The following is an 18,409-nucleotide window of genomic DNA, read 5'->3' as shown; positions in this document are numbered from 1 at the left end:
ACACACACCAAAACACCCCAACAACAAAAATGGCAATTCTTATGTAGTATTTTATGTCATAAGAGGAAAATTGGAGAAAAAAATAGATGGTCAGTAACATAGTAATAATGTCTTCCTTCATCCAATGAAGCTATTTAATAGTCACTTATTAAGGCAAGATCTGTAAGATCAAACTGACTACACATGGTAGGCTACATACGCAAGTGCTAAGAGCTCCACCTGAACTCTTCCAGCCTCGAGGAACCTACTGGGGACCAAGACCAACATGATCTAGATTTCTGGAGTTGCCCCGGTCCCAATCTGGGCAACATCTACCCACATACCGGGTTAGAACATGGGGAAGCCAACTGCAGTCCTTGCAACACTGCCTCGTTTTCAAAAACTGTTAACAAAACTTCTGGGACGAGTTCTAAATGAAATGGTTACTGAAACATTCTGGTTGATTTGTTTAACCTTACTAGGTTTTGTTTTGAATCAGGTCGTAAGGACTTAATGTAACCCTCTGAACTTCCAACAGCCAGACACCTGCCATTCCCATCTTTAAAATTTAACACCAAGTACTAAGAGGTGGCAGGATGTGCGAAGTGACTTCTAAGGAAGAGTCCCTTCGCTCGCTGTTCACTTCTGTTGGAAATCGCAGGAGAGGACCAACTGAAATGGGGAGTCTTGAAAGCCTTCGGAAGGCGCGGCCCAAAACAAGGGCTACCCGAGAACGCTCCGGAAAGCCCTTTCCACGCTCATCCCCCGGGCCTCTGCCAGAGTGCAGGATGCGGGAGGTGATGAGAGCCAGTGCCTGGGCCGCGGGACTCCGTAGGGGAGCGATGAGGGCTATGGATGCAGGAAGTAGAGCTGCGTGCGCCGGGCCGCACTCCTGCCACACACCTCCAGGCGGGCTTGCCCCGGCGAGGCAAGAGTGGAGAACTGCTCGAAACCAAAGAGCAGGATTAAACTGAGAACGCGCCCTTGCAGAATACTTCTGAAATTGGCAGGGCCAGCCCAAATCAGTGCGACGCCCGTTAGTAGAGGTGGCGGCGGGGGCCTCCGGCCGCTCTGCCCGAGGCATGGCCGTGCTGGTCCGCAAAACCGGCGGTCCGAGCCAAGGTCACAAAGCTCCATGACCCGTCCACCTCCCACAGTTACACTTGGCCAGCGGGCCCCGACTCCCGGTCCCCCGAGCTCGGCCCGCCGCGCGGCCTCAGTTTCCCCGCGGGCCCGGCCAGGGCGGGGGCGTGGCGGACCCGGAGGCGGGCCGCGTACCTGTGGAAGGAGACAGCGCGTTTCTCGCCCTTGCCCTGCCTGTTGGAACAGTTCACCGCCGCGCAGCAGATCACCATTGCGGGCCTCGGTCGTGAGCGCCGCCAGGCTCCGATCCTTGCCGCCCGCCCGCTGGCCCGACCCGCCCCGAGGGAGCGCGGCGACACAGCTCGGGACGTGGGCCGCGGCCGAGCCGTACGGCAAGATGGCTGCGCGCTGCCGCCCGCACCACGCTGCGCTCGGGCTGCCCGGCCACGGCGCCAGCGTCGCGGCCGCAGCGAGCGGTGTGTCCGTACCGAGACATGCGCGGGTGGCTGTCTGTACGGAAAGATGGCGGCGCCGGAGGAGCGCAGCTCGGGCCGGCTCCCGGGTGCCCCGGAGTAGCGGCGCGGGGCGGGGGCGGGGGCGGGGCGATGGGGTCCGGTTGGGAACCACACGCGCCCAGGCCCCGCCCCCGCGTTCCCACCGCCGTACGGCGAGATGGCGACGCCCGCGCTTCCGCTGCGCCGCGCTTGGCTACCTCGGCTTCCCGTCGCTGTGTCGCGCAGTAGCCCGTCGGAGCGACAGCACGGTCAGTCGGCGGCCGGACAGGGAAGATGGACGCAGGTAAGGAGGGCGGGCGCTCGCCCTGGCGCGGGCGGGCTCCCGTGGCCTCCCGCTGGGGCGGAGGCCGGTGTATTGGGCTGGGCGGGCCGCGCCTTTCCGCAGCGCTCCGTACCCGGTTCGCGGGGCCACTCGTCAGCACCACGGCCTCCGGCGCCCAGCCGAGGCCCTTGGGGAGCGTCCCAGCCTGTGAGCTCGTGGCTGCGGGCGTGAGGGCAGGGAGTCTGAGGGACGTATCAGGACGCGGGCACACTGGTGCCCCGGGGTGGACCCGTGCGCCGCGGAGCTAGGCCTTACCCTGCTCAGGGAAGGAGCCGACCTCTTTAACTTCTGTCAAGTTGTTGGCTGATGGTCCAGCAACCACAACATGCACATCTTTTGTCTTTAAAGTTCAATAACCTGTGTAGGTGATCCAGGCTCCTGTTCTGACAGCGGATCAGTCACATCCTACTTTGACTTCTTGGGGTCCGAATACCGGGTTAAGTGTGGGTGGGTTTGTTTTTTAGCCTTTTAAAAACGGACTCTTGCTTCCGAAGCTGGAGAGTCCAGTTCTTTGTTTATATTGGCAAGACGTCTTGGAGATGCACATCTGTCAAATACGTTGTTAGTTCATAGCCCTAAAAATACTCCCCCCCCCCAACAGAGGTTCTCTCTTTCATTCCGTCAGCAGTTTTAGCGTTTTCGTTTTGTTTGTTTGTTTTTGTTTTGTTTTTTTTTTTTTTAAATAGTGATCTTGCCTTCAAGAACCCACCTCTTTGTGAAGGAATCCTGCTAGCTGATTTCATTGTGCCTGACTTGAATGGTGTTGCTTTTGATGTTTTTCTTCTGACAGCTCTATTATAGATGTAGTTGGCTCTTACTTGGGAGTAATGCCTACAGTTAATACACATTTCAATGGCTTGTGGCATCGGTCTCTTCAGTGTTTTTAAGTAGATGGAGGAAGCAGGACCCTTGAAGCCCCAAGATGCCTGAGCCAGGTGTATATTTTGTGAAGTTAATTTTTTTTTTTTTTTAGAATGAATAACTGAAGCTGCCACACCACAGTGTTTGCTGGAGGTATGGAATGGAATAATACATTGAATCATTTAATTATTCTCTCCCTCGATCTTTTAAAAGACAGGGCCTCACTGTTTAGTCTTGTCTGATCTTGAACTCAGATATGTAGACCATGCGGACCCAAGACTCACAGAAATATATTTGCCTGCTTGTACATCCCCAGTGCTGCAATTAAAGGCAACACTACCTCCCTCCAATTAATTAAGTGGGCATTGAATGCTGTGAAGTCAAACTCAGAAGACATCTGTGTTTGAAGACTTGTGTTAATGCTGATAAAACACAATTTTTTTTTTTTTACAGTATGATGGTACAATTTTTCTCCTGATATAACTCTGGATGGTCTTTTATGATCTACCCTCTGATCCCTGGCCACCCTGGTAATATTGCTTCTGGTTGTTCTTAAAATTGTGCATACTGTTCGTTCTTTCCCTCCCCTCCCCCCTCTTTCTCAGCAGGGTCTCTCCGAAAAGCTCTCACTGTCCTAGAACTCAGGATATAGACCAGGCTGGCCTTGAATTTACAGAGATGCCTCTGCCTTCTAAGTGCTGGACTTAAAAAGTGTGAGCCGTCATGCTCCATTTAACTTGATCTTTTTATAAACTACATTTGTTATTGGGTGTCAGGAGTTGTAATCTAGACATTGGACTAGAAAATGGACAAAAGAAAAGAACTGCTGTCTGAGGCCCCTGACATTCTCTACAGGAGAGAGTTCCCCCTCCATGTTGGCATGCCTGTTGGTGTGTCTTTGTTCAGGTCTTGTTTAGCAGCTATGCTAAGTGGATTCTGAGTAGCTTCTCTGATATTCTAAGAGATGTGATCGCACAGCAAACTTCCCCTTCTTTTGACTCTTAGAGTTTTCGGCCCCACCTTTCCCTCTAGTCCCTGAGCTTCATTGCAGGAGTCGTGTTGAGGATGTAACAGCTAGGGTTACATCCACATGGCCACTTGTTCTCTGCATTCTGGTCAGTTTGTCCTTCTGTAACGGTTTCCATGTGTTGGAAAGAGAGGTTCACTTGTTGAGAACTGAGATCTACACTTGTGGATATATGGGTAAATATTTGGATTGTAGTTAGGAATTATGCTGGTGTAGTAACAACTGTAGGTTCTCCAAGACCCATGGTGCCATTAGCCCCAGCCAGGTAGATGGCTAGGTTTCCAGTTCCAGGCATAATTTCCCTCTTATTGAGAAGGGCTGTGTGTGTGTGTGTACACATGCACACATGCTGTAACAGAAGTGGAGGTCAGAGGATAAAGCCTCCTTCCACCATGTAGGATTGAGCTCAGGTATCAGGCAAGAGCTTAACCATCTTGGTGGCCTTGTTCTGTCTTTTTTGTTGAGAGTGTACTGAAGAGGGACAAAGCCGAGGCAAGATAAGGTAAGAGCTTGCTTCAGTAAGACATGTAGAGAGATACTGTAGACCTGGTAGATCTTAGATTCCAGATGTGTGGTGGAGGCCAAGACACCAGATTTTATTTACAAGTTGGAAGTTAAGAGGGCTTGAAAATGGCTCTGCGTTTTAACTGTACAAGCTAAGGAAGTTGGGTGGGGAGGACACACTTGGTAGAGACTTAGTTTGGTTTTGCTGAGTGGGAGGTGTGTGGCAGGTTTTTGCTACTTTGTGAGTTCATCTCTCTTTCACCCTTCTCTATCTCATTTCTTCACCCTTTCAACCCCTTAACACTATATAGGAGAGGAAAAAGGATGGGGGGGGGGGGGTGGAGCGAGGAAGAGCTCCCTGAATAAAGTCAGGGGGCAGAAAAGGGGTAACATTATCATTAGACTACTTCCTGCTGAGTAGGAGTTCTTTGGGGCGAGTTTGATCTTTACCATCAGGATATCTAATTTCTTCTTATTGTTTCTTTGCACATGACTGACTACTTAACAAACTTAGACCAACAACAACAACCAACAACTCACCATGCCTCTCTGGGGCCCGAGCATTTATATACCCTCTGAAAAGGTTCTAGAATTCCAAATGTCACACAGTTGTAGAAATCATCTGCAGTGGTAAAACCTTGTTCCTGCCAGAGCACAAGGCAAATCATAGCTATTATAGACAATCTGAAGCAGCCCCATATTCCACACCTTGGATTAATGAAAAAATATTTTTATAATAGTTATATGTTTTTTAAAGAAACCAAAGTTCTCACTACAGAAGTCCTTGTTAGATGACCAAATAGCATTATTAAAGGGCCATTGGTTACATAGTCTTGGAGCTAAAGGAATAGCTTTATACTAAAGATGAGCAGAAAACTGTTATCAGATAAAAATTGTCCAGGGTCTGCATGTAAATAGGAAATAAGAGAGGCCAGAGAGGGAGCCCAGTCTGCTAGCAGAGGGAAGTGGAAGGCCCAAGTGGTTTGGTTGCCTCTCCACCTCCGTCCCAGCACTGTGTATACAAACATGTCCCTGGCTGAAAGAAGCGTTGGTGATGAGGGGAATGGGTCACTCAGTGGAGTACTTATTGAACAAGCACAAGAGTCTGAGTTTGGATTGTTAGCATCTACATAGAAGTGAAGTGCAGCAGCCACTGATCTCTGTACACGTGTATGTAGTCCTGTGGAATTTAAGGACTTACCTATCCCTCTACCACAGGTTGAGATACCTAATGCAAATTCAGTATCCAAAATGCTCAGTAACTGCCAACCTGCTGCTATGAATGGAAAAACTACCTGAGCTCATGTCAAAAGTCCCATGCTGGGGTTGTAACTCAGTGGTAGAGTACCTTCCTAGCATGCACAAAACCTTGAGTTCCATCCCCCCCAAAAAGGGGAGATGGTAGCGGTGCATGTGGGGTGTAGCTTAGTTGGTAGAGTGTTTGCCTACTATTCACAAAGCCTTTGGTTAATCCCTGGCATTCAGTGCACTTTCCTAGGGGTGCTGGCAGGCAGTTCCAGGTCATCCTTGATTACATAGGGAGTTCTAGACCAATCTGAAATACATGAAACCCTGTCTACAAACAGATGAAAACCATGAAGTGCCCCAAATCTTTGTGCCAGGTATAGTAGTGTGTGCCTGTAATCCCAGTACTTAAAAAGCTGAGGCAGGAATTTGAGACCAGCCTGGAGTCTACTGAGACCCTAATTTAAAAACTGGCTATGGTGACTCATGCCTATAATCCCACAACTGAGAAGGCCTAGACAAGTTTGAGAGGACCCTGGATTACCTAGTTCCAGGTTAGTTTGAGTTACAGTGTGAGACCTTGTCTCAGCAAAACAAAACACACGGCTTATCTAGTTGCCCAAGCCTATAATCCTAGCTACTTATGGGGCTAAGGCAGGAGTATTGCTAGACTGTCTCAACCCACCAGCTTCCTAACAGTCATAGACTTATTTATTAAGCTTAGGCCTTAGCTGGCAACTTCTCAGTTAGCTTGTCTCACTTAAATTAACCCATTTCTTTAAATCCACATTTTCCTGCATGGCCCATTACTTCTCCCTTCAGTCCTGGTACGTTTCTCCCTCCTTGAATCTACGATGCCTGATTCTTTCCCAGAGTTCCTATCTCTGCATGGAAGACCTGCCTATCCTCTCCTGTCCCAGCTATTGGCCATTCAGCTTTTTATTAAACCAATCAGAAAATACGTAGGCAGGTTAAGAAGGACAGAGACACACCTTCACAAGTATATGAAAAGATTATCCCAACATAGAAGGATCACAAGTTTAAGGCCAGCTTCTACAAAATGAGTTTAAGACAAGCTTGTATCATATTTATTAATGCTATTAGTTATTATTATGACCTGGCCAGCCACCCAATAATTGAGTCAGAGTCCTATCGATTTATTTAATCAGTTTTAGCATAAATACTGAGCCATGACCATAAACTATTTCTCTATGCTAGCCAGACTGCCTATTTCCCAGCTGCACTCCCCAAATTACTTGCTCACCCAGTTTTTTCTGTTCCATCTATCTATCCTGAGGGTCCACTTCTCTCGGCCATGTGCCCCTGGTCCATCCCATTTAATGGATCTCCCCCTCGACTGTCTTCTTACTCTTTTTCTCTTGTTCTCTATCTCTGTCTCTGTCTGTCTCTCCCTCCCTACCTGCAACCCCCAGCCTGATAACTGAAACCCCATCTACCTCTGTTCTCTCCAGTAAGTGGCTGTAAGCCACTGTTATTTAACCAGTCAGAGAAGATTGGTGAGCAAAATTTACATAACATCTTTGGTATCCCTGAGAAAGTGCTCCTTGGGACTGCCACCAGATCTAGGGGGCCAGTGGTTAGCATTTGAATACATAGCAGCACCAGGCAAATCCCAACAAACCCCCCTTCAGTCATGGTACCTGTTTCAGGTACCCCCAACACTAGCTAGCATGAGCTAATTTTTTTTTTTCCCCAAAAATAAAGAGTAAAATAAGAGATAGAGATGTACCTCAGTGATAGAATTTCTACTTAGCATGTGAGGCACCAAATTTAGTCTCTAATACTATAAAAACAAACAGGAGAAAAAAATCAGATTCTTTAAAACCAACATCACATTAAAAGAATTTTATGAAATTACTTTCAGGGGCTGGAGAGATGGCTTAGCAGTTAAGAGAACTTGATGTTAGTTCCCAGCATCCAGCCTTCTGTAACTGAAGCTTCAGATCTGATGCCTTCTTTTGGCCTCTGCAGGCACTGACACATGTGGAGGCATGTTCGTGTTCTCTCTCTCTCTCTCTCTCTCTCTCTCTCTCTCTCTCTCTCTCTCTCTCTCTCTCTTCTCTCTCTCTCTTCTCTCTTCTCTCTCTGTCTCTCTCTTTAAAAATTATCTCCTGGCTGTGTATGAAGTGTGTAGATGAAACCTAAGTAAGTTTCATAATTGTATTTGGGTCATAGTGCTTTTTCTAACAAGATCTTATTATGTACATGCAAATATCCCCAAGTTTAAAATACTTCTGTTTGAGTTAATGGAAGCTAATTTTGAACTTATCCTTCTGTCAGATTACAGACCAGAATTATAAATGGTTCACCAATAAACCCTGTTAATGTGGCACTAGAGATCAAACTGAAGGCTTTCTGTGAACTGTGTAAGCATTCTCCTAACTGAGCTCTGTCCGCAGCCTCATAGCCCTGGGTTTGATGTGGACATTCTGTCGAGTATGTATACTAAAGTACACTAAAGTGGAGTTTTCTAGCTTTGTGGCAGCTAGAAATTTTAATTTCTTCTACATGAAAACCATTATCTTTTTTCTTTGTTTGTTTTGTTTTGTTTTGTTTTGTTTTGTTTTTCGAGACAGGGTTTCTCTGTAGTCCTGGCTGTCCTGGAACTCACTCTGTAGACCAGGCTGGCCTCGAACTCAGAAATCCACCTGCCTCTGCCGCCCAAGTGCTGGGATTAAAGGCGTGCGCCACCACCACCCGGCCGAAAACCATTATTTATTTATTTATTTATTTATTTTGCAATGATTCAAGCTCTATGGATCTTTAAAACAACTATATGAGTAAGGTGTAGCTGTCTTGAGACACATCAGACAGAAGAAGGCATTGGATCCCATTGCATATGGTTATGAGCCACCATGTGGTTGCTAGGAATTGAACTGAAGACCTCTGAAAGAGCAGTCAGTGCTCTTATCTATCTTAAGCCATTTCTCCAGCCCCGAAAACCATTATGTTAATCATAAGAATTTTTCAAAGGAAATGAATCCTTCTACGGCCTTGCTGTATATCCCAAGCTGGCCTCAAACTCATGATCTTCCTCCTTTAGACTCTCAAGTGTTGGAAGTACAGGCCTGGGCCATCATTCTTAGCTTAAAAATGTAAGAATGGGATATATTGCTGTAATCTTTAAAGGAGATCTACTGGCTGCATGTTTTTTTTTTGTGATTCCTCCTGCTTGAATGACAGTGTAATTTGTGGTTAAGTAAAAAGGTTAGTTCCATTCATTGAGCATAATTCCTTATTTTTCTGACTGTCTGATAAACTATTAAATCATAGTACTAAACTGTCATATTATAAAACACTTTTCATTTTTTTCTTGCAGTTGTGATCACAGAAGTCCTAATAAGAGGGTGGGAAGTCAGATACCTAGGCTGCTTGACCAAATAAGTTTCTAGGACAGAGGGTCTTTAGACACTTTATTTCTTCTGCATGTCATCTAATGGCAAATTTAACTAGTTGCTTGGGGGTTTGCAAACTGTTTTCTCTTTAAGGTTTACCTCTCTGTTTCAGGAGCCATTCATGATGCTTTGTAAATGATGTTTGTTGGGTTATAAAGAGACTGTAACAAGACAGCGCAGTTGAACTGAAGAACCTCTGTGGAGAAATGTGGAGGCCAATTGGTGCTCAGAGAGTTCTTTGCTGGTGAACACATGTTAGTGATTATGAGCTTAGGTTTTGCACTTGTTGTGGGTTTTCATCCCCTTGGACAGAGCTTGTGGTGCCATTTCTTAGTGGGGTGACTGAAGCTTAGAGAAGCGTGGCATGTAGCTGTATGGCTGCAGGTGTGGGCTGGCTCTAAACCTCAGTCATCATTAGAGCCTGAGTTTGAAAAGGTTCCACTTTTTTCACTTAAAGTTGCCAGGCAGTGGTGGCGCACGCCTTTAATCCCAGCACTTGGGAGGCAGAGGCAGGTGGATTTCTGAGTTCGAGGCTAGCCTGGTCTACAGAGTGAGTTCCAGGACAGCCAGGACTACACAGAGAAACCCTGTCTTGAAAAACCAAAAAAAAAAAAAAAAAAAAAAAAAAAAAGAAAGAAAAGAAAGGTCAATGTTACCTGTGCTGACCCTTGTGGTAGCATAGCTGCCTTCTGCTCCAAATGCAGTTAGGAGTCAGTTTCAACCTGCTCCTCCCGTGTGTGTGTGTGTGTGTGTGTGTGTGTGTGTGTGTGTGTGTGTCTGTGTGTATCTGTGTGTGTCTGTGTGTCTGCTTCTTTTCTTTTCTATCCTATCTTAGACAGTCTTATTGTGTATGCCTGGCTGGCCTGGAACTCACAGATATCCACCCGCCTCTGCCCCCACACCAGGATTGTATGTTTTTCTTGAGGAAAGTTTATTGTGTTGGAATCTCTTTTGGTGAAGAAACTCACACATTTGCTTTGATATTTCTGTACATTGTTATATTTTCATTTAGAAGCAGAATGAATTTCTTTTCTTTTTTTAAAAAGATTTATTTATTTTATATATGTGAGTACACTGTCACTGTCTTCAGACACACCAGAAGAGAGCATCAGAACCCATCACAGATGGTTGTGAGCCACCACGTGGTTGCTGGGAATTGAACTCAGGACCTCTGGAAGAGCAGTTGGTCCTCTTAACCATTGAGCCATCTCTCCAGCCCCAGAATGGATTTCTTTATAAACTTCATTTCAAGGATTGGAGAAGGCTAGCCCTGTGAAAGTGTGCTCATTTCCTTCCTAGGATGACTCAGAGCTCTAGAACCCTTACTCTTCAGCCCAGTGAGGAATGTGTATCTGTTGTACTTACCAGTAAGGAAATGGAGATGCAGAAAGGATACTGAGTTAAGGGGATCACAAGCTAGTTTTTGGTGGCCTTAGACCCCTGGTTTCACACGGGGCTCTTGATTCCCACACTACCCTGCTAGGAATGAGTGCCCTCGAGAGAGTGGGACAGCTAGAGCTCCTCCTCCCGGCTCCTCAGGAACAGAGTAAACACTCCTCTGACATGAGGAGGGGAGAGTAGCATAGATGGCAGTCTGTAGCTAGACCCCGGGGACAGACAGAGCTCACCTAGTGGAGTGTGGGACTCTGTTGGAGGTCTGGCACTTCTCTTCACAGACCATCGGGATCACTGTTGCTTCTTGGCTGCTGTGAAGTTGGGGGGGAGTTGTGATTGCCTCTTTTTAATCCTGTTCGTGTCTGGTTTCTTCTCACCCAGCCTGGCTTTTGGTTTGTCAAGCTGCATAACCCATAATTTTCAGGGTTATGATAGTAGACTTGGTAATATGTTTGAATTTAATAGAGCCCTACTTACTGTTTTCACTTTGAAGTTGGCTTCCTTACCTATAAAGTTTGCTAATAAACCTAAGAAATTTGCCTAAGCTGTGTTTTGCTGCTTTAGACATTAGGGACACATGATGGTTTTTGGCTCCTTGAAAACATGAACATGAATGTTAATTTATCATAACTTAGCCTTTAGCATCATGTACATGCATAACCATATGTAAAAAAAATAAGAGAGAGGGAGAGAGGAATTAAGTTGGGCTTAGGATCACTAAGGTTGTTGACATTGTCTTGAAAATAGACAGCTAAAACATGGGTGAGCAAAGGTCCGAGACAAGGCCCTCTGGGCCTGGCCCTGCCCTGCTCGGAAAGCCTCAGCAGTGCTCTGTTGCTGAGGACTTGTCAGTGTGGCCTGCATTTCTGGGATATATTCTAGTACTTCTCAGCCTGTACCCAGTGAAGCTTTGTGGGCATAGTGAAATGTATATGCTTTCAGCTCTGTGATTCTGCAAGATGTCCTTCTGTCTGCCTGCAGTGCCTCGTGGGAAATCTTTCATGAAGGCGTCGATGCTGTGTGGTAAACCAGCCCTGTTATTACACCATTTTTATGGATGAGTGATTGTTTATACTCAATACTTATATAAATGGCCCAAGAACCTGTAGCTTGTGACTGCCCTAGCTAGATTTAAACTCTGGCCACCAGGTAGTGTCCACCTTTGCCATGTTCTGTCTTCATTGTGGAAGCTGAGTGCACTGGGTGTTTGTGTCCATGGTGTACAGCAGGTGGTTAGGAGGATCCTAGGAGGTACCCACCTTGTTTTGGGGATGTAGCCTAGTTGGTAAGTGCTTGTCTAGAATAAATGGAACCAGTCTGAAGTTCAGTTCCTGGTCTCACATAAACGGGGTGGTGGTGTATGACTAATCCCAGCACTCAAGAGGTAGAGGCAGAGGGATCAGGAGTTTAAGTTGGCTACATTTCAAGTTCAAGACCTAGGACACATGAGACCCTATCACACACACACACAAAATAAAATAAAATAAAGCTGGGTGGTGGCGGCATATATACCTTTGATTTTAGCACTTGGGAGGCAGATGCAGGTGGATCTCTGACTGTGTGACCAGCTTGGTCTACATTCCAGGATAGTCAGGTATGTAGAGACTCTGTATGGTAAAGAAAAAAACATTTTTTAAAGTTTCAAATAACCAAGAGCTTACTTTTTTTTTTCCTTAAGGGGGAGTCTTTTGCTCCTGTTTCCTTACGTTGACCCCAACCTAAGGCTTCTTTCTATCTTATCAGCTGTCAGACTTCCATCCCTAACTTGGATCAGAACAACTACTTCACAGACTGTCTTATGTGCTCATATATTTGCTTATGTGACTATTAGGAAAATAGTCACATAATCTATTTAGTGAATAGAATCTTTAATGCAGAAATGGTTTACTTGTAGCGTGGAGTGGGGCTACACCGCTTTGTGCTCCGGATAGGCCATACACTTCCAGCCACCTGCCTAGAACTCTTTAGATCCTCAAATGAAAAACACACACACACATTAGCTTATTTTTGAAATGCCTTGGCTATTCAAAGGCTGGGTAGTTCTAATCCTCCTGAGGCTAGCATGCTTTTCTGTCTGGTACTCCTGGCTCAACACCTTCTGCCTTTAACTTTGCTGTCCTGTTACCTTTTGTGAGGCCCATTGATCTTTGCTCTCCTAGACACTCTGGGCACCACTTATGGGGCGGGGGGACCTTCTCTTTTCTCCTATAGTTCAGATTATCTTCCCTCTGCAGCTCTAAATCTGATTCCCCCTCCCCCCACCGCAGTCATGGTGATTCTGTTTCTCCTTTCAGCTTCCAAGCCTGCTCAAATTTAAGGGTCCCACCCCATCTTCTTTTGCCCAGCCATTGGCCACTGGCATCTTTATTAATCAACCAAAAACCAATTGGGTGGAAGGACTTTTAGTATCGGGATTCCTGATTAGGGAACCAAATCAATTCAAAGCATTAGAACCAATCCGCACCATACAGTGGTCTCCATGTGAAATCAGACAAATGTGTTTCTATGGTTTCCACAGCCACTTTGACATATGATACTCTCCGGTTTGCTGAATTTGAAGATTTTCCTGAGACCTCAGAGCCTGTCTGGATTCTGGGCAGAAAATACAGCATTTTCACAGGTATTGTTCTCTTGCCTCAAATTACTTTCGCAGAAGTCTTGAGATGGCAGTTGTCTGCTGCCTCTCACTTTGTGTTTGTCTTCCCTTTTAAATAACTAGAGAAGGACGAAATCTTGTCTGATGTTGCATCCAGACTTTGGTTTACATACAGGAGAAACTTTCCAGCCATTGGTGAGTAATCTTAAATCTTTCAAATGTTTTGGTTCATTTATTTGTTTTTAATCTCTCTGTGTCTTGTGAAATGGGGTACAGGCACATGAATGGAGGTCAAAGGACAACCTAGGGCTTCAGTCCTTGCTTTCCCCATTGTGTGAGACAAGGTCTCGTATTCATCACTGTGTATGTTAGTCTGGACTATGAGCTTCCAGGGATTTCCCTGTCTCTTCCTCTCATCTTCCTGTAGGAGCTCTGGGATTCAGAAGTATGCTGCTGCAGTAAGCTAGCTTTATGTAGGTTATAGGGACTGAACTCAGGTCCTTGCACTGGCATGTCCAACTCTTTCCTCACTGAGCTGTCTCCAGAGCTTGAGCATCTCACTTTTCTACAACCTGTAATGAAATACATGCTTTCTCTTTCCGTGCCAGCAACGTGTCACTGGATTAAGAATCATGACAATAATTTTGTTGTTGTTTGGTTATGTGATTGTTTTGAGCCTGGTTCTGTGCTGGTTAGGTTTTTTGTTTTTCTTTTGTAAAACTTAACACAAGCTTGAGTCTTCTGGGAAAAGGGAACTTCCATTTAGAAAATGCCTCCATCACATTTGCCTGTAGGTATGAGCATTTATTGATTAATGATTGGTGGGGATGGGGGTGGGGAAACCTGCTGTGGCTGGGTTTTGTTTAAAAAACAAACAAGCTGAGCAAGCCATGGAAGTCAGTAAGCAGCATTCTTTCAGGGCCTCTGCTTCAGCTTCTGCCCCCAGGTTCCTGTCCTATTTGATTTGATTTCCTGCCTTGGCTTCCCTCAGTGAAGGCTGTGATTAGGATGTGTAAGCCAATACTCCATTTCCAAATGATTTTTTTGGAAATGATTTTTGGTCATGGTATTTAATTTATCACAGCAGTAGAAACTAAACTGTGAACTGGAACCTTAAGGGTTCTTTGGAAAGTCAGTTGGATGGCGTTGAGGCAAACACGCGGAGGAAGGTTTTGTTAAAGTGGACACAGGTGTGAAAAGCCAAGGCAGACTTGTGAAGGAACACTTCACTGAAGCAGACACAGAAGAGGATGTTCTGCTAAAGCAAGCATGTGAAAGGACACATAATAAAAGATTCTTTGTTAATGACACCCAAATAGTGGTCCGCCTTACATTTTGTATTGAGCTACATATGTTGGGACACCATAGAGAGAAACACACCAAAAACTTCTGGTGGTGTGCTGCAGTTTGTGGCTGCTTCCAAGGCCTCAGGTGATTGGATGCATGTGCTGAGACAAGATCTGTGCTGAGATATGTGGAGGTTATAAATAGGACTTCACGGAATGAGTGACGGAGACAGAGCTTGGCTTGCTGGTATAGCTAGCTGTGCTGCGCTTGTGGGTCTTGTGTCTTTGCTGATCTTCTCTTCCCTGAGAGAAGCACAGCTGAGAACTTCACCTGGCATTCCTCCTGGTCCCTCCTGCTGACTCCAGCCGAGGTGGAGGCCTGGTTGTCTCTGCTAGGTGTGTCACTGCTGTTGCTAACCTACCTGACCTGACTCTACCAAACTAGATTGCTGGTGTATCTGAGGTGTTTATGAGTAGATTGAGTTGCTGCTGCCTGCTAACCTCTAAACTGAACTGCTGATTTCCAGACAACACAGGTTCACTTCCCTTGTATCCTTTCTTTATCACTACCTCTGGTGGGTGGTGGGTTACAAGGAAGGTTAAAGTGTTTAAGAACCATCGTTAAAAATGAAGATTTTTTAAAAAAAAGTTACAAAACTGGAAGACCATGGTAAATAGTGACTGTCAGGATGTTGGCTAGGACACCAGGGCTACAGAGAAGCCTTCATTGTGTGGTCAGCTGTGAACATCCATGAGGAAAGGTCTCTGTTTTGTTTTTGTTGCCGTGATAAAATGCCCTGACAAAAGCATAGTCAGGGAGAAAGGGTTTATTTTACCTCACAACTCAGATTATAGTCCATCTTTATTGGTAGGTAAGTCACAGCAGTAGGAGCTTAAGACGGCTGAATACAGTGCAAACCCAGGAACTGAGACCTCTTTCAAGCTGGGTTTTCCAACATCAATTAGTACAATAAAGACAACCCCTTACAGACATGCCTAAAGGACAACCTAATCTAGAAAATTGCTTTAAATAAGAATGTCTCTCCCCACAAACAAAAATTGAATGGCCTGATAGGCTCATTTGTTTGAATGCTTAGTCCCAGCTAGTGAGACTGTTTGGGAAGGATTAGGAGGTGTGGCCATGTTGAAGGTGTATGACTGGGTGTGGGCTTGGAGGTTTCCAAAGCCCAGGCCAGGCCTAGTCAGTCAGCCTGTCTCTATCTTGGATCAGATGTGAGCTCCCAGCTCCTGTTCCAGTGGCATGCCTATCTGTCTGCCACCTTGCTCCCCACCATGCTGTTCATAAACTAACCCTCTGAAACTATAAGCAAGACTACAGTCAAATGCTTCCTTTTAGAAGTTGCCTTGGTCATGGTGTTTCATCATGTAATGGAACAGTGACTAAGAAACAAACCCTCATTGAATCTCTTCCTGGGTGGCTTAGTAATTTTTTTTTTTTTTTTGATTGCTATGACAAAACACCAAAACTGAGGTGACTTAGAAAAGAATGCTGCACCACAGAACACTAAGGAAACCAGGAGTGTTAAATACACAGGGGCATCTCCTCAGTGGAGGAAATAAAATGCTTTCATTCCATCCAGAAAGCTGGGAGTGGATATTGTTGATCTGCTGACCTTTCACTATCTGTAGAGGCAGACTTCAGTCAACTCCCCCAGAATGTTTATCCCACACTCTCCCTCCCTAGACCTTTATATTTAGCTCCCAGTCAGTAGAATCCATCCTTTGGGGGGAGATGTCACATGTATTTTATGGCCTACTGATCTCTGTGGTATCTTAGAGATAGCATTACATTCTAGGCTTTTAAGCAATAGTACCCATCTTTATGATCACATGTACTTTGCAAAGGAGTTTCGATTAAGCTTTATTGTGACCTGGAATTGGGATGATAGTTGCCTGGAACCTTTTCCCCAGACTGTACTGTGTTTAACTATACTGGCAGGAAATGCTTGGCATCAGACTTGAAGTTTGATCCAGTCTAAGATGGGCTCAATTGAGTTTCATTCTCAGCTCTTTGCAGTTCAGTTTCCCTATCTGGCTTGATGCTTGCAGGGACATCCCCCCTCCCAAGGATTTAATTTGGGGTCCATGGTTCCAAATGGGTAGAGTCTATGACCATCATGGCAGGGTACACAGGCATGGCACTGGAGCAGTAGCTGGGGGCTCATATCTCAGTCTGCTGGTAGGAGGCAGAGAGAGCTAACTGAGAATGTCATGGGCTTTTGAAACCTCAAGCCCTGCCCACAGTAATGCACTCCTTCCAACAAAATCCCACCTTCTAATCCTCCCAAACACTTCCACCAACTGAGGATTAAGTATTCAAACATATGTGGCTGTGGGGCCCATTCTCACTCAAACCACCATACCAGGTGATTGCAGATTGTGACAAGTTGGCAAAACTAACCTGCTGTAGTTAAAGCAGCTCATTATGGTCCTAAGAACCAAGTGTGGCCTGCATACTCCTTGAGTATTGTAGGGATTTGGGATGAGCATGGTGACAAGTATAGCAATAGAAAATGTCCGAGTTCCTTGTTCACTGTTCACATCACATCTCTGTCTCATACTGCTACATAGGCTGTGAACAGACATTTGTCTACTTCGTGGGTTCCTCTTTCTACCACCCTTTTCCACTCTTACCCCTTCCAACCTCCACTGCCCACCTCTAGGTAGGGGAGGATGAAGGCTAGAGGGGAATGGGGACATTGATATTGTTGGGCGTCAAGTTCCTTGGGGCAAGTTTGATTTTCACCATTGGAATATCTAGTTTCTTCTAGTCTCTTTGCACACAACTACTTAATAAACAGCAGCCAGCTGGCCAATCAGCCCTTGTGTCTTGCTCTAGCATTTATGTGTTCTCTGAAAAGTCCCCTGAATTCCAAACATCATACACTTGCCTAAACTAAAATCACACCCCTGCTAGAGCACAAGACAAATCATAGTCAGCTGCTGTGGACAATGTGAAGAAGCCCCATATACCCCACCAGGGATTAAAACAAAAGCATATTCCCATGACATTTCTATGTTTTTAAAGAAACCAAAATTCTCACTACAATAGGCTGTTCCTCTTCTCCTCATAGCTGCACAATGACATTTCTCTGAAGACCTGCTGAGAGCATTCTCCCCGTTCATGTCATGTTAAAAGTGACTCCACAATTCTTGTCAGTCTTCCAAGCCCCAGTGAGTGGATGTCAGAGGAAGGACTCACAGCTCAGTTTGAGAGATGTAGACTTTGCATTAGCGCTGCTAATGCAAAAAGGACAAGGACTTTCCTTGTCCTTACTGTCAACAACAGTGGACATCATGTGACTCTTGAATTTTTGCTTTTCTGGTAGTAGGATATGTTTCTCCAGTTTTAATTCTGTGTCTTCTAAAGTGATCATGGGGATTCTTGTTTATGTGCCAGGTGTCCTATTGAATATGTGACTGATCGGTCACATATTTTGCCCATCTGGAGAGAATTGTCAGGACATTTGACTCCTCAGCAGATACCCTCAGAGTTGTATTGTGTTGAGATGTTCAGATGTGTCAGGAGGGTCAGTGCCTGTGGTATGGAGCTGTCCAAATGCTTCCTGTTGCTGGATGCCCAGCCTCTGTTGGGCTCTCTGATTGTGAATGTTTCTTGTTTTGTCTTCCACACAGGGGGAACTGGCCCTACTTCAGACACAGGCTGGGGTTGCATGCTTCGGTGTGGACAGATGATCTTTGCTCAGGCCCTGGTATGCCGGCACTTAGGACGAGGTGAGTCACAGTGCTTATTACATGGGATCTGTGTAGTAAGGAATGTTTAAAGCACATCATAGAAGCTGGGCATAGTGGTACATGCCTTTAATCCAAACCCCAGGGAGGCAGAGCAGGTAGATTTCTATGAGTTGGAGGCCTGCCTGCTCCAAATAGTGATTTCTATGCCAGCCAAGGCTACAAAGCTTTCTTGTCTCAGAAAAATTAAAAACAAAATAAAAAAGCATGTCATAGGCAAAACCACAGATTTGTGGTTCTTGTCTAGCAGGCTCAAAACTGTAGGCTCAGTCTCCAGTAGTAACAAATTGTGTGCGTGCATGCGTGTATGTGTATGCTGTTTCTTGCCAGTAAAAACCGGTGAGTCATACTCAAATACTTATGCTGTGAGATTCCATTTGAAAGTTCTCTCACTTTCTGTAGGAAG

At 45.5% G+C, this 18,409-nt stretch overlaps 2 protein-coding genes across 3 annotated transcripts in view; one reads left to right on the top strand and one right to left on the bottom strand.

Annotated features, from left to right (window-relative positions):
• Thap4 (THAP domain containing 4) overlaps positions 1–1,557 on the bottom strand; it is a 43,497-nt gene extending 41,940 nt beyond the window's left edge. The window contains exon 1 of the mRNA XM_034521891.2: positions 1,258–1,557. Coding sequence (XP_034377782.1) covers positions 1,258–1,334 — 77 coding nt within the window. The 5' untranslated portion in view covers positions 1,335–1,557. The remainder of the gene's footprint in view (positions 1–1,257) is intronic.
• Positions 1,558–1,717: 160 nt separating this feature from the next.
• Positions 1,718–18,409, top strand: part of Atg4b (autophagy related 4B cysteine peptidase) — a 31,602-nt gene continuing 14,910 nt past the window's right edge. The window contains exons 1-5 of one of the 2 annotated variants that reach the window (XM_034521153.2): positions 1,743–1,860; positions 2,873–2,913; positions 12,866–12,967; positions 13,067–13,138; positions 17,887–17,985. In XM_034521153.2, coding sequence (XP_034377044.1) covers positions 17,925–17,985 — 61 coding nt within the window. In that variant the 5' untranslated portion in view covers positions 1,743–1,860; positions 2,873–2,913; positions 12,866–12,967; positions 13,067–13,138; positions 17,887–17,924. Of the gene's footprint in view, positions 1,861–2,872; positions 2,914–12,865; positions 12,968–13,066; positions 13,139–17,886; positions 17,986–18,409 lie in introns of both variants that reach the window. The other variant, XM_034521152.2, reaches the window with a different exon arrangement.

This window comes from Arvicanthis niloticus, chromosome 17 (genome assembly GCF_011762505.2).
Source record: "Arvicanthis niloticus isolate mArvNil1 chromosome 17, mArvNil1.pat.X, whole genome shotgun sequence".
Taxonomy (NCBI): Eukaryota; Metazoa; Chordata; class Mammalia; order Rodentia; family Muridae; genus Arvicanthis; species Arvicanthis niloticus.
Note: the sequence above shows the minus strand (reverse complement) of the source record. Positions and strands in the feature narration are given on the sequence as shown.